Source organism: Patagioenas fasciata, chromosome 1, assembly GCF_037038585.1.
Source record: "Patagioenas fasciata isolate bPatFas1 chromosome 1, bPatFas1.hap1, whole genome shotgun sequence".
NCBI classification, from domain to species: Eukaryota; Metazoa; Chordata; class Aves; order Columbiformes; family Columbidae; genus Patagioenas; species Patagioenas fasciata.
This window is the reverse complement of record NC_092520.1, coordinates 68,113,470-68,128,427: the sequence shown is the minus strand read 5'-3', so window position 1 is coordinate 68,128,427 and position 14,958 is coordinate 68,113,470. Positions and strand designations below refer to the sequence as shown.

General features: G+C 41.0%; 1 protein-coding gene across 1 annotated transcript in view; it reads left to right on the top strand.

Moving 5' to 3' along the window:
* Positions 1 to 13,151, top strand: part of SLC9A4 (solute carrier family 9 member A4) — a 36,208-nt gene extending 23,057 nt beyond the window's left edge. The window contains exons 9-12 of the mRNA XM_065849734.2: positions 4,168 to 4,264; positions 6,794 to 6,925; positions 7,880 to 7,967; positions 12,071 to 13,151. Of these exons, the coding sequence (XP_065705806.2) occupies positions 4,168 to 4,264; positions 6,794 to 6,925; positions 7,880 to 7,967; positions 12,071 to 12,372 (619 nt within the window). The 3' untranslated portion in view covers positions 12,373 to 13,151. The remainder of the gene's footprint in view (positions 1 to 4,167; positions 4,265 to 6,793; positions 6,926 to 7,879; positions 7,968 to 12,070) is intronic.
* Positions 13,152 to 14,958: the final 1,807 nt, after the last annotated feature.

Here is a 14,958-nt window from a genome sequence, read left to right as displayed (position 1 = left end):
CAGGTTTCATCTGCTTTCTTGAAGCTTATGTCAGCATGCAGTGTAAGTCCTGGCCCTTTTCTTTCTAAATCATTCTTTGCCAGGTGGATAATGTTAAAAAAGACTGTGCATCTGTCAGGTTCCTTTCTGTCTGCTGGATTCCCTTAACTGTTGGGAGCCAAGAGAAAATGTGCAAGGTTGGCAGACAATCTATGGCAATCAAATCATATTTGTCTTCTTTTCTTGAGGGAAAGAGAAAGTAAGACAAATTGCTTCAATGTAGTTCTCAAATTCTCTCTTGAGCCAAGAATTTATATTGAAAAATATTTTAAAATATTTTTTTTTTGCCAGCTCTAATCTGTCTGTAATTGAATTTTACTGTGCATCAGCCTCTGATGCACAGGTTCTCCTACTGAGACAGCCTTTTAAAAATAAAATGTAAACTTTAAAAAAAAAAAAAGTGAAGCCTGTGGCTGGGGGAAATTCTGATCCTTGAAGGCTGTGAGAATGTTCAGGAAAATGTATGTTTTCCTGGCTCTGTTCTTCTCTAGGTGTCTGCTGTTGAGCACTGGAGGAGACAGGATAGCGAACTCATTGGATCTTTGGTCTGAACCAATGCAGAGGTTATCTCTATTTCCCTGAGCAACTAAGTGACTTTGCTTAACAATAAAAGGTTTCTAAATGGAAGCATTTATAAATTGTTTTATTGTTATGACTGATATAACTCGTACCTAAAGTTCCTGTCCTCAGTGAGGACACAAAAATCTGACCCTAAGAAAGTGGAGACTTGAAATCAAATTCCAATGTATGCCATGTAAAAAAAATATTTGCAGCGCCAGATTAGTGAGAAAACTCTCTCATTAGCACTTCTGATCAGTTCTGCAGCCTTCTGTCACGTGAGGGGAAATGCTCTATATCAACCAAGGCAGATCTACATCACTGTTAATTTAGCATTATTTTCAGAAATTGTGTTCATGCTGGTGTGATTCTTGCAGGTGCAGTGTTTGTCCAATATGCAGTAAATATTTCCAGTGCAGACTGGAGAAATTTGTCCATGGGCTTTGCAACAAAGCATCCACATTTGAATGAACATAGAGCCTTTTGTTATGGTGGTTTGTAGAATGTAAGGCTTAGAAATAAGGACTTAGAAGACAAAATCACAACCTAGCAGCTATTATCAAAACTGTGTATGGGGGTTTTTTTTGGGGGGCAAATGTGACCATTAGAGGGAAACGGTTTGACTTGGATCTTGCTTAATGTTGACTCCATATTACTGCAATACTGAGTCGGGTAAGAGCAAATCTTACAATGTATCAGTACAGTAGAGATCAGAATCAAGCACCGTGCTGCCACTTGTAATGGCACAGTTGTGCAAGAGCTGTGCCTAATTAATGTTACTTCCTTCACAGGATTGGTGAAGACTGGTGGAGAGTTCACAAAGTTCAAATTTTAGATGTGATATATATAAATAATCTTACAATGTTTGTGAAAGCATTTTATTTTCTCTATGTATGAACTCTCTCCATATCTAAAGAAGAAAGAGATGCTAATTTCAGAGAGACAGTCATCTTTCGTGGCATGTTATCATTTAAGTATTTTCTTTGCAAATATATGTCCTGTACTATGTTTTGTTGTAACATGCTGGAAGTTTCAATAGGAACAAAAGAACACTTTCTGTAAGGATAGCTTTATGGGTTTGGTGACATATCAAACTTATTTGGGTTTTTTTTGAAAGTTATTTTTTAATGTGCTGTATACTGCCAAATATAAAAAAGAATCTGTTCCTTATTGCCATATTTCTGCATTGTTATCAGTTGGGTAGGTTAATACCTAATCCCATGAAAAGAATACACAGTTTTTATTTGTGCTTCAGAACAATACAAACTATCTTTGTGCTGTTTGTTCTCTTGTTATCCTGGCCCAGCTGAAACTCCGTGAATTTTATTTGCTTTGTTAAAGTCACTTGAAGAGCAAAATGATAAGGCTATAAATGATTTAGGACTGGCCACATCTGTGCTGGCATGTGGAAGGGGTCAGGTATCCAAGTGGAAGTGGAAAAGAGATGATCTGATGCCTTCCCAGTGGAGCTCTGCTCACCACTTTCCCCTCTTTATTCCCAGCTCTAAGGTATAAAGACCCTGTAGAGACATTCGCTGAAGTATGGACCAGACAGACAGTTATTTCCTACAATGGCAGCACTGCCTGCATCAACTATGACAGTTCAATTTGCATTACACAAATGAGCCAAACCTACATTTTATATACCACTATTAGACAGGCTAGATTGCCATTAATCCTCAGGGGCTGTGCTTTTTTTTTACTGTCCCGCCCTAGGACCTTGATCTCTCTTTTGTCCAAAGGGAGAGCAGCTAGGGCTTGCTGACAGCATAGACACTGATTTCCTTGATGTAGAAATTAGTGTACATAGGCTGTTCCACAGCCTGGAATGTTCCAGACCTAGTATGGAATAAAGGCACATTACACCTAAGCCTGGAAATGTGTCATCATCCCTGGATCCTCTCAGTGTTATCCCTGAGAGCTGCAAGAAAGTGAAAAAACAATCAACCAAAGAAGCCAGCTGGCCTGGGAGTGGGTGGTGGTGATGTGCTTTTTTCTCTACTGGTAAATACTTAGTTTTGTTGTTGCTGTTGTTGAGAATCATTCAATGTCAATTAAACATTTGTTGGGAAGGATTTATCAGGGCCAGGATAAGATTTCTGATCAAATCTGAAAAGGGAGTCCTTTTCTCTCACTCTGGTTTGCCAATAGCTGAGTTGCAAACTCATGGGTCTCTCATGCCTCAGTGAGATCCCTAAACTATTGATTATCCCAGGCCTACCACTAACACTACACCTAAACCTACTGTCAATTTCTCTCTTTCTTTTTACTTCATTAAAAAAATGGCAGATCTCAGTTTTATTCTGATGCAGAATGAAAACACATTCCAAAACCTTGAAATAAAACAGGAATTAATTGTTATATTCCAGGGACTTTGGGCAGGGCCAGGTTCACTGTCTACTTGATAGTAAGAGGCAGTAAAGGGTAGAATTCAGGCAGCTCATGATGGATTTACGTGTTAGATTATAGCATAAAACAATGGTAATATTGTTAAACTAGATGTAACTGCAAATTCCAGTTTTTTTCCTATGTTTATAGCATAATCTTAGTTAAGTTTGAATCCACTTTCCTTTGCTGTTAGAAGTTTTATTTTAGCGGGAGTACAAAATAAATGTACACAAACCTTTGACAATACTGTACATTGATCATAATCCATTCTTTAATCACACAATGTATATACAACACTCTAAGGACATCACTTAGCTGAGAACAAATATTTGCAATTTCTTTTATGTCTTTATTTATTTTTAACAGCAGGAAAATAAGATGGAGAAAGGAAAAAACCAGAAACAACAAGATGAGCTTGGACTGATTCATCCTGGATGATCACTATCTCTGTCCCTTTCTTGTCTTGGGAATTCAGCTGAATGCTACCTCTCACACAGACTGACCGATTTAGCAAAACCAGTTAGCATTTCATGGCAGCCTTCATCCATTGTTTTGCTAGTGCAGAGACCAGACAACTACAATTGACTGTGGGCATCTTGTCCCAGTTTGTTAAATATACAAAGATGACAATCTTTTAGACAGCTCTTTCATTTTAAATGGAGAAACAGGCTCAGTATCAAGGAAACCCTATAACAGACCCCCTCACCACAGGGAAGATCTCTCGGATCCCTTTAATCAACATATATTTTATTTCTTAATGATTTGTTGCACTTTCTCAAAGGAGTTAAAACCAGTAGGACTGCAAGGCCCAGGCTGCTAGACCGTGCTGAAGAATGTATTCAGACAGAGAAGGAAATTTGTGGTGCCTTCCCGAACATAAAACTGGCTCTTGCCCAATCTAATCCTTAAATGTGAACTTCCTTATTAAGCTTCGAGTAAGAAAGGGAGAGTTTCTGCTGTCTACTGTATGAAGGCTTAGGACCCATTCTGACTGCACAGTATAATGACAAAACCCAGGAAGGAGCAAAATCTGTCATTTTTTATTCATCTTTGGAAGATTTTGTGGTGTTATTGGTCACTGAAAGGCTTTTCTGGTATAGTACTAAAAATAAATCATGCATCATTTAATGGGAATAGTATTTAATCAACTCATTAATACCATATTTAAACTTTTATTTACAGGAGCGATAGAAATCAGTGTGTGCACAGGCTCTCCCCCACAGAGGTGAAGTCCATGAGAGATGTCCTGGCACATAATCTATACCAAGTGCGACAAAGGGTGCGTAAATGACCTGTTATCACACACTGTTTGCAGACTGAAAGCTCTTGTTTGCCTTCCCCAGATCATGGCTATGGCAGGTGATGGCACACCATTGGTCTGGGGCCACACCGGTGCGAAACGTAGGCCCAGAGATCTGACCTGGGAGCTGCACAGGGAAGGGGTGGAGGTGAAGGAGCCCTGGCTCGAGGCGTGCTCCTGGGTGGAAAAAATGAAAGCAGGTTGTGTTTTGATGTTTTTGTTTTATTTTGTTTTGTTTTTCCTGTCAGCTTTGCACTCTGACAGCAATGTGAAAAGCCAGGAAAATCTGTGACTGAGCTGTAGAGGTCAGGCTTCCCTCACTTCACAGCTACCTTGTAATGCAGAAACCACCTTCCCCAGACTGTCAAACATCCCTGGGGCAACCCGGGGCACCAGCCCCTCTCCCCGAGGCCTGGGGTGGCTGGCCTGGGGTGACCAGACGCTGAGGTAGATGGTGACCAGGCAGCAGGGAAGGGATGAAGGCTCCATGGGAGGCAGCAGGATGGCAGGTGGCCAGCAGGAGTGAAACTCCTCTGGGGAGGTGGGTGGACCAGTGGCGGTAAACATTGCGTAGCCCAAAGTCTGCTGAGTCAGGCTGGTGAATCCTCTGTCTGTTCGGAAGTCACAATTTAGCCTCGACACAGGAGGAGAAAGAAAAAAAAAAATCCATCTCCTATGGAGCCTCACTTTACAGGGTTTGGGGTTTCTTTCTTTTCTTTTTCTTTCTTTCTTTCTTTCTTTCTTTCTTTCTTTCTTTCTTTCTTTCTTTCTTTCTTTCTTTCTTTCTTTCTTTCTTTCTTTCTCTCTTTCTTTCTCTCTTTCTTTCTCTCTTTCTTTCTCTCTTTCTCTCTTTCTCTCTTTCTCTCTTTCTCTCTTTCTCTCTTTCTTTCTCTCTCTCTTTCTTTCTTTCTTTCTCTCTTTCTCTCTTTCTCTCTTTCTTTCTCTCTTTCTCTCTCTCTTTCTTTTTCTCTCTTTCTCTCTTTTCTCTCTCTTTCTCTCTTTCTCTCTTTCTTTCTCTCTTTCTCTCTTTCTCTCTTTCTCTCTTTCTTTCTCTCTTTCTCTCTCTCTCTTTCTCTCCCTTCCTTCCTTCCTTCCTTCCTTCCTTCCTTCCTTCCTTCCTTCCTTCCTTCCTTCCTTCCTTCCTTCCTTCCTTCCTTCCTTCCTTCCTTCCTTCCTTCCTTCCTTCCTTCCTTCCTTCCCTTTCTTTCTCTCTCTTTTTTTCCCCTCCTTAAATGAGGGCAATGATACCTCAACAGGGATTTGTTTTGCAGAAGTTTGTACTGATTCTGATGCAGCTCAGTGTACAATATCTATTAAATCAGTCTTGGGCCCAGAATATACAACTGAGTGCTCTTGGTTAGCGATGAGTAGTAGAGGATGTATCTCATACAGCAATGAGTGGTAGAAGTTTTATTGCAATAACCTTGAAATTATGCAGATAAACGGGGCTAACTCCGGTAACATATATTTGCTAGAAAATGCTAGGCCCTGCTCATCTAAATGTGTCATTATTAATATGATATTCATTCCTAATATTGTTTGATTTGGCATGGCCAATTATCCTTATGATATTAATTTCTTATCTTACCAGCAAGAATTTGCATATAAAGCTGTATCTTAGATTACTGACATGAACTCTCTCTCTTCAAAATCAATTCCAATAATGACTATTTGCAACAGTCACTTCATATGTGGTGTTGAGAACTGTGTGCTTTTGGAAATGAAAGGTTGGAAGTAAAACAATGCCACCTCTAATGCTTCACTTTCAACTTCGAAGGCCTGGTAATGCTCTGGCTCACCAGACCAACTTTACAAGGACCCTGCAAGTTAAACTGAGATCAGATTCTGCTTTATAAGTGGTCTTATAAATTTCAGTGAATTTTTCTCTTTAAGGCAGATAATTATTCTCTTCATTTCACAAGATGTATGCAATAAATTTAGAAGTGCATCCTAAAAGGGTATTATAAAGGTATGGTTTCTCCAAGTATGGAAAGGAAACTCGGCTGTGCCTCTCATTCTGGGGATGTACTCTATGTAGTGTTTTGCTCCTGGACACATCTGCAACTTGCTTCTGGCTAGGTAATATTAGTACCAAGACTCAGTGATGGTTTAACCAGCAATCTGTCTCTTGAGACCTGCCTCAGATCTGTAATTCCCAATTGTGTCATCAGAAGAGGACTGACAAGTCCAGAGATGTTAACAGCCTTCTGTAGGTGGGAATATTTTTATGGTACACTTTGAGCAGGCACTGGTCTGTCAAAACCAGCATGAAAATGTAGCCCTTGAGGTCCAAGACTTACAGCTGTGTTTGTGCTTCCTCCTGTTTTGCTCTACAGAAGAAAGGTTAGCACGAGGCTGCATTTTTCCATGTGATACCAAAGAGAACAGTGGTGGGTTGGTGACAGAGACAGGGCGGGTGTCCCTCTGGCCCCGGGATCAACCAGACTGCGCAAGTTTATTAACATCATAAGCATAAAGAGAATCAACTGTGTGCATTTTCTCTTACAGGCACCAACATACAACCGACACAACCTGCCTGCCAACACAAATGAGAAACAAGCCCAAGAAATCCTCATCCGTCGGCAGCACAGCCTGAAGCAGAGTTGCAGGAAGGGGAACAGCTTACCATGGGGTGGACAGGTACCTGTTCTGTAAAATGTTATCCAGATGAAAAATGCCACTGCCTCTTTGTAAATAAGGAGACATGCATTTTTATATGCTTTTTGCAGTCATTAAAATGGATACTTTACTCAGCGTCCTCATGCAACACCTAAGAAAAAAGAGCTTCACTTAGCATGTGGACAGCAACATTTTTATGTCCTACCTCTATATATTGGTCAGAAATCAGCTAGTATGGCTGTAAGTAGTAAAATAATGTAAATTGTGTTGTTTTGGCATGTGCACAATGTAGTATAATCACAGCTGTGTGAATTTTTTGACTCATAAAATGTCTGATGCAAAGCCCTTGACACCTTGCACTGACAGCTGGGGCTTTCATTTGGTAAGAGTATGATTTATCTGACCAAATGTAGGCATTGGATAGCATAGATCTTCACAGCTGACATAATCATAGTTAAGATAAATAAGTTCTTGTTGGGTATACTAATTTTATTTAAACTTGTCGCCTGAAATATGAAAAGTGAATCTTAGAAGAACATATTCTCTCCACTGACTGTAGAAAAAACCTAAGGCTATTATAACAGGCACAAATATTTTCACTGGAAGTGATGATGGGTTCCGTCATCCAAATCAAGCATTGATCATATTTACACCTCTCTAAATTTGGCTGTAAGGGTGCAGAGGCACAGCAGAAAAAGCATATAACCAACCCTCTTTACCATCTCACCAAATAAGTGCAAATTCTCGTAATACCTTTCCTTTCCTTCACCAGCATGTAACTTACCCTGGTTGGGTGCTGCATCACTAGATGCTTATTCATTTTTTTTTTTTTTCTGCTGAATGAGCACGATACCTGCAGTGGGAGTGCACCAGCTGACCAGTTGCTGTGGGACCCTGTACTGTTTTGCCTAGGTCGTGTTTCAGGATGATGCAGAGGCAATCACAGGCACTGAACACATTTCTGTCTCTACACAGGCTAGAACCACAGGTGTGCGCTACCTCTCTTTGCCTCAGGGCCCCAGCCAGCCCACAAGACAAAAAGCCAGGCATGTCACTTTTACAGGTAATGGAAGTTCTTTCTTTATCCCACTCCAGCAGTGAAAGAAACTTGGCCAGTTGCTCAGTGGATTTAACAGTACTAAATGAATACTTCCATGGAAGTCACTGGCCTCTTTAAATGAGCTACACCCTTCTCTCCTATCTTTTATATCTATGTTGTTTATATGGTTATTACTGCTGCAGTTTCTATCTCATTCCAGCACCGCCTAGTTTTATCTTTCCCTCTTGAACAAATATTCCTGTGATTCCTGCAGTTTGGTCTGGCCATGAGGGCATCCGTGGAAGCTCAAGAAAGCAAATTATCTGATCCCTGCTGCCCCACAAACACAATTCCATGCAAAATTGTCAGGAGCTGCTGAAGACTTAGTCCAGTCGAGGTGAGGCTGCTGCAGCTCTGTGCCTCCAGGTCCTGCTGGTAGTGAGGCTAAGCAGGTATTCCCAACAGGCGACCCTCATCACCCCTTAAATTCAGTGTACACCTACACACAGTTGGACTCACAGAGCAGCACAAACAGGGTACAGTGCTCACACAAATGCAGACAGCATGAATGGCCTGAATGTTAGTGGAAAATTACATACATTTACCTGCTACCTAACTCCCTCAAAAGCTGGACTTAAACACACACTCTGTCCAGTAGCTGGCCCTGGATCCTCTGTCTTCCCATTTAGTGGCACTTGGGCATGTGAGCCCCTGGGGACACAGCCTCACAGCAACTGCTGTTACTCAGACCTACACACATGGACACACACACACATGCATAGATGCTCTTCCACTCCACCCCATGCACTGTAGATCCCTCCAGTAGCTGGTCTTGGACACCCAGTCTTCCCCACAGTGGGCTCCTGGATCCCCTGGTCTCCCCTGGCTTCACACACAGGGACACACCCGTGCAAACAAGTCTTTCTGGTCCCTGTTCCAGATTATATCCTTGTTAGTAGACAACCACAGATCCCATGATCTCTTCAGTCAGTGGTTTGGACTTCCTGGTCCCTTCAGCAGTCAGCTCACAGATCTTCTGCTCTCCTCCATCTATGTCCCAGACTCAAGGTTCCTCCAATGGTTCATTACCAAGCCTGTTATCCTACTTGATGGCTACTCTGGCTTGGTGATTGCTGGTGATTTTGCACTGACATATGCACCTACACAGTACGCATGCACCCCGGTCCCTCCAGCTGCTGGCACTCAGACCTCTGCACACACAGGAACACAGTACAGGGAGCTGCTCACCCAGCAAAACAGTCAGAAGTGGAATTTTAAGAGAAAACAGGACAGTGCACTGATCAGGTACAGGGCACTGCTAGATACATGTACTGATCAGCACCTGTTTATATGCAAGCAGTCCTTTTTATTTCATTTCTTCTCCATTTTCCTGCACTTGTTCTTCCTCAAAATACCTTGATCCCTTCCTCTCCTTGTCTTTGGTTTCTGCCTTAAATATTCCACCATAAGTCCTGTATGATCCGAAAATGCTCTCCCCAGATATCTCAAAAATGATCCCTATGCCCCAGCACATCTCACTCTATGAGGTGCCCTAAGGAGACCCTCTCCATTGGCTCATCGTGGTGGGTCTCACCCTGACCATGAAGCTGATCACCCCCCTGATGGATCAGGGCAGGAGCTCAGGCTCATTCCTCTGATTTGGGTATTGTCGGGGTTCCCCCCCTGCCCTTGTGCTCCTCTGTGTTTATGGAGATGAGCCTTTAATCACATAACCTAACAAAAACCCCCTGTCAGAATCTGTCCCCAAGCAGTCTTTCTTCTCCCGTTTTCCCAATTTACTGTATATAATTATTTCTATAGTAATACTGGTATTACTGGATAAAGTTTTCAGCCTGTATCAGGTTATCATATGTACACAGTAAAATGCAGACCCATCATCACTTACACTCTAGAGGTTAGGGATGGAGCAATGCTGAATTGCCCACAGAAACATAGCAGGATAGCGTCAGTGAAAACATGGAATTTGGGACACTTGAATGTTCAACATTGTCTCCATCTGTAATCTCCCTGATTCCTTTCCGCCTTTATTATGTGTCATGAAATGCTTTTGGGTTCTTTAGAAAAAAAAAATATTTTAATTTCTGGCAAAATTAGCTATAGCATTTGAAACTATTTTTAGTCCCCATCTTTCTATCAAAATTTGGATAACAAGGTTTGTTTCCTGCAGATGCAAAATAATTTTGTTTTTTCATTTTCTGTTTCACTCTGAAAGAGATGAAAGCAAAAGAGGTTTGTGTAGGGAAACCATAACTTTGGGGCTGGGCACTCACATGTGATGGCAGCAGAACAGAAACCCATAGGGTCTATTCAGAGGGAAAAATCAAAGTTGTTCAAGGGGATATTTTTTTTTTCATACAGCTTAGTCTTTTCCGTTCTTTTTGTCAGGATGTTGTGGTGTGGGATGTATGTCTTTCTAAAAGACTCGAACTGTTCTACGCAGCAGCCTCAGGCCTAAAAGCATTTCAGACACTTCAAAGGGACTGAGTTCTGCTGTAGCAGACAGGCACATTATTTCAGTGTGGATAGGAGTAAATATTGAAATAGTGGATGCAGGTGCATTTTTACTAATAGATAGACCTGAATTTGTGCCCTGCTTTGTGATCTGTCCAAACAAACTTCTTGATCGAGCTTCTGGCCCCTCATTGCATAGTTATTCATGCTACTTTAAATGCTTGCTGCAGAAGGAAGCCACCCTAAACTCCTCATGTAAACTGTATTAGGATGAGATGAATTACACTTTGAACTGAAAAGAGAAGTACTCAGCATGTAGGAAATTAGAATGACAACCTCATATATGCACATGTGCATTTACAGAGATAAACACCACCTCTTCTGTCTATGCCTGCAGGCCCTCCAGCAACTAGCATCCTCTACCTCTAGCAAGTTTGGTTTAGCTCTCATGTATGGCATGAGCAGAACATTTAGTAACTAAGAGGTTAGAAGTAACTACAAATAGGTCTTTAAGCTGTCTATCAGTTCTTTCCGTCATTCATACAAATGAATGATTTCTTTGACAGTACATAGTCATACTTTGTAGCAGTGATGCCCCTAAAGTGCTAAGTACAAGCCCTTCAAATCTGAGATCACATTTCCATTTTTATTCTTGGGCATGTAATATGCCCATATGACCTAACAGAAGCAGGTTCTGCTGCTAAAGATATCTGTGACCCTATTTGGTGGAGGTAAGTGCTGGTGCACATGCTCTTTGTGTTAACTGTGAAGTAAACATTAGCAAAAAATAATTTGTTATTAGGCTGCAACAGCTTGACAAATTTTGACTGTGTGACTATACCAAATACATGTGCGCTTTAACTGCAGCAAGATATAGTCTAATTTTATTAGTCATGACCTTTGTGTTTATCTCTCAATACCTTCTAGCTTGTTACAAGCTGTTCCTTAAATTGACTAATTTGCTGATGCATAGTCACACTACAAGTAGCTTTAAGAAAAATAAAAAAAGTATACTCTGCAAACTCAACAGAATGAGAGAGCCAGTTATTAGCCAATTGCAGGCAAATTTTCATGTGTACTTGTGTCAAAGAAAGCTGGTTGGAGCAGGTCTGACACACCCAATGTAATCAAAGTGCCCTAGAGTCAAACTCCTGGTTTCAGGTGAAACTGTTTTCTTCTCAGCTGTTAATCACAGGTGACTGGTATACTTTCTTTCTGGTGGCACTAAGGTCTTCTCCTTGGTCTCTTTTTATCTTCTGCTGTGGGTTTCACAATGCTTTTCAACCAGAAACCATGTGATTTGTGAAATTCATATAAAATTGAAAGCTACCTGAACTAACACTGTGAAGGCATTGAGCAGCTGTGTTAGGTACTGAAAAACAACTGAATGTGCTTATTTGCTGGGCTTTCAGAGTAGAGACAAGATCAATAAAATCTTTTAAACATCAGCTTTGGGATGAAAATAAAAATGTAGGTTTATTTTTAGTTCTTGACTGGTCTCTTATTCTACAGAAATGATTTAAAATGCTTCAGTTCCAAGATTTAAAACCATAATGCTGTATTGTGTTGAATATCCTTTAACTGTCCTTGTCAATACCATGGTGTTTCTCTTATCTCTTCTTCAAAATATGAATTGTTTGTCTATTTTCCTTCAGATCACTGCAGAAGTGGCTCTGATGCTGACTGCCCAGTGATGTTCAGACCCCAGCCCCGACTACGGCCACTCGAAGCAAAGCACTATCGTGAAGAGCTGATTCCAATGGCACACTTGGATAGACGAGCAGGCCCATCCAGTCTCTCAATTCGAAGAGGAAATTCAATCAGGCAGCATCATTTCAACAGAGCAGAAAATCTAGCTCTAATGCCAAAGTCTCGATTCACTGTGGGAGAAGTAGAGGGGTGTGAGTCAGAAGAAGAGACAGAAAAAATGGCACCAGCCAAGCCATTAGACATATGAGGAGCAGAGAAGAGTGGTGTTTGCATCTCTAGGGCCCTTTGTGCACTGCTCCAGAGAAAATAACAAAGCTTTTATATGAACCAAACCACAATTTTCCTTTTGGGACCAGTGTACTCATTCTTGTATCACTTTCAAGCACTGTATCAAGGTACTTAGTGGTGTGGAGAAGATTCAAATACTTATATGTTTGTATCAAGCTTTCTTTCCAACAGAACACTGCAGGAAAAAGGGGAAATGATCTTTGTAGTGGTTTGAACATGGATTTAAATTACAGTAGATGGGCAGATGCAATGCTATGGGGGGAAGCTGGTATTACCTTCCTCTGTTCTGTACTATGGCCTAAATCTAGAAGAAAGAAACACTGAAAGACAGGCTTGGCACAGAAGTGTCGAGATTGGTAGCTTCAACTTGCCGAGAGTTTTGGACCTCATAGTAGTTCAGATATTCCAGGGAAAAGTTAAAAAAAAAAAGGAAGGTTTTAGGACACCTAAATGCCTCAAGGAGTACTTAAGTCAAAAGGATTTTTAGTGGACAATTTTAGCACTTGGGAATCTCTTGACATCTCCAGTTTTGGCTCTGCAAACGTGCCTAAAGTCAGTTGCTGTGATAGTCCATAACTCATGTTACTTCAACCAGTTTCAACATGTAGGCACCTATCACCAAATCTACAGTTTTAAATGAATGAAGGAAGCATCCCGGTACGTACAAATCCAGAGAGCAAGGGTGCTGTCAGGATGCCTTTTATTTGCAAATGTGGGACAGCAAGAATGCCCAGGACCTCCGAGCCCTCCTACAAATGCCCAACATTTCTTCATGGGAAGTGTTGTCAGGCATTGGAACAGGCTGCCCGGGGAAATGGTGGAGTTACCGTCCCTGGAGGTGTTTAAAAGACATATAGGTGAGGCTCTTGGGGACATGATTTAGTGCTAGATTTAGGTTATGAATGGTCTCTTCCAACCAAAATGATTCCATGATTCTACTGAGCTCCCTTCCAGCTGGCTCTGTGTGCCCATGATCCAGACCCATGCTGGGTCTCCTGAGTGGTAGGGGGTGCAAGAAGCTGTGGTCTTGAGTCATTTTGAATAAAGTCTAAAATCCCAGACACCTAATTCCTCTGGTGGAGCTCTTTTCTGCATAATAGAAGCATCTGTTTCATCTGTGTCTTGAAACCATACTTAAGCTGATTTTATCCAAAGGGATGATTTGAGTCCAGAAGTCCACAAACCCACCCTTACAGCTGCACTGAATTCCAATCTGCAGCTGGGAAATGCACCAAGTCTGGTCATATTTTTTTCAAGTTACCTTTTCTCTCCTTCACTCAGAGCTTGCTTAGCTGCCCAACTCAAGATCTGCAAATGCTACCCTAAGAATTGGAGAGGTCAGACTTAGAGATAGCGGTGCCACCTGCAAGTTTCTCTTTTTTATATTACTGTTAATTGCTTCTATGTACTGGTCCAGAAAAAACTTTCAAGTGGAACTTATGACTTCATATTTCTTACAATGGATTTCTGATTCAGGACAGATAGCATCTAAACTATCAAATTTGAAAAGTGCCACCAAAAGAAAAAAATAAAAGCCCTTTTTCTTGTGTTTGCAGTTTTTATATTTAGCAGGTCATAATGAACTGTAACAAAATTGTGCAAAGCTTGGTGAAACTCAAGGTCTGTTTGCATTTCCGTATTGTGTCAGAGAAATTTTACAGCTTCCTTTTGTGAAAACAGTGGCACATTATTAAAAGAGGGTAGGTTCTGTCTTTTGTACTGACACGGAATAAGCAATGAAATTTGGTTCCGTATCTGAAAATCAACAAATAAACCCACCTCCACCAAAAGAGGAAGTGCTACACATAGTTTTTAAACAAAAGCCTTGTGCCAGATCTCAATCCTATAGCAAGTTATACTGACATATAAAACTCAGTGAAAACTTTATTTCAATAAGAAGAGTTATCACACAAAATCAGGTCTTAAATTCCACTGTGAACTACCAAGTTAACATACACAATTTAACTGAGGGCAAAATTGGTACCCATGTGATGTAGTCCTTAGGCCATAGAGTTGACACAGGTGCATGGAGTGGGGGAGATGTGGGACCCCTTTTTGCATTCTGGAGTCAGGAGGCAGTAGGATCTCCAAAACTAGCTGGTGGGTGGTGATGTGAACTGGAGGCAATCCTTGGGGACAGCAACGAAGAGAAAATTGACATCTAAGAGAAGGGTGAAGAAGGCATACTCTCTCGTCTTCAAAAGGAGGTTCAGGAGGGAGATTAAACAGAGTACTACTATAAGCTGCAAATTCAGCATTTCCTCTTTAAGAAGATTTATTTAATGTGTTCTCTGGGGGGACAGAACAGATACAAACTGTGTGAGATACAGGTTAATGGGATGTCTGGAGTCGCACAGTAAAGGATGAGACATACAACATGAAAATGACAAGTCTGTTCAATTTTGTCAGGGTATGTTTGAAAGGCACATTTAAAACTGGCTCCCAAATGCTTTATTAAATATAATTAAAATTGTGGAGCATTTATATAATTACTGATTGTAAGCAGGGGGAAAAGCATTCAATTCCTAATTACTATTTACATTAG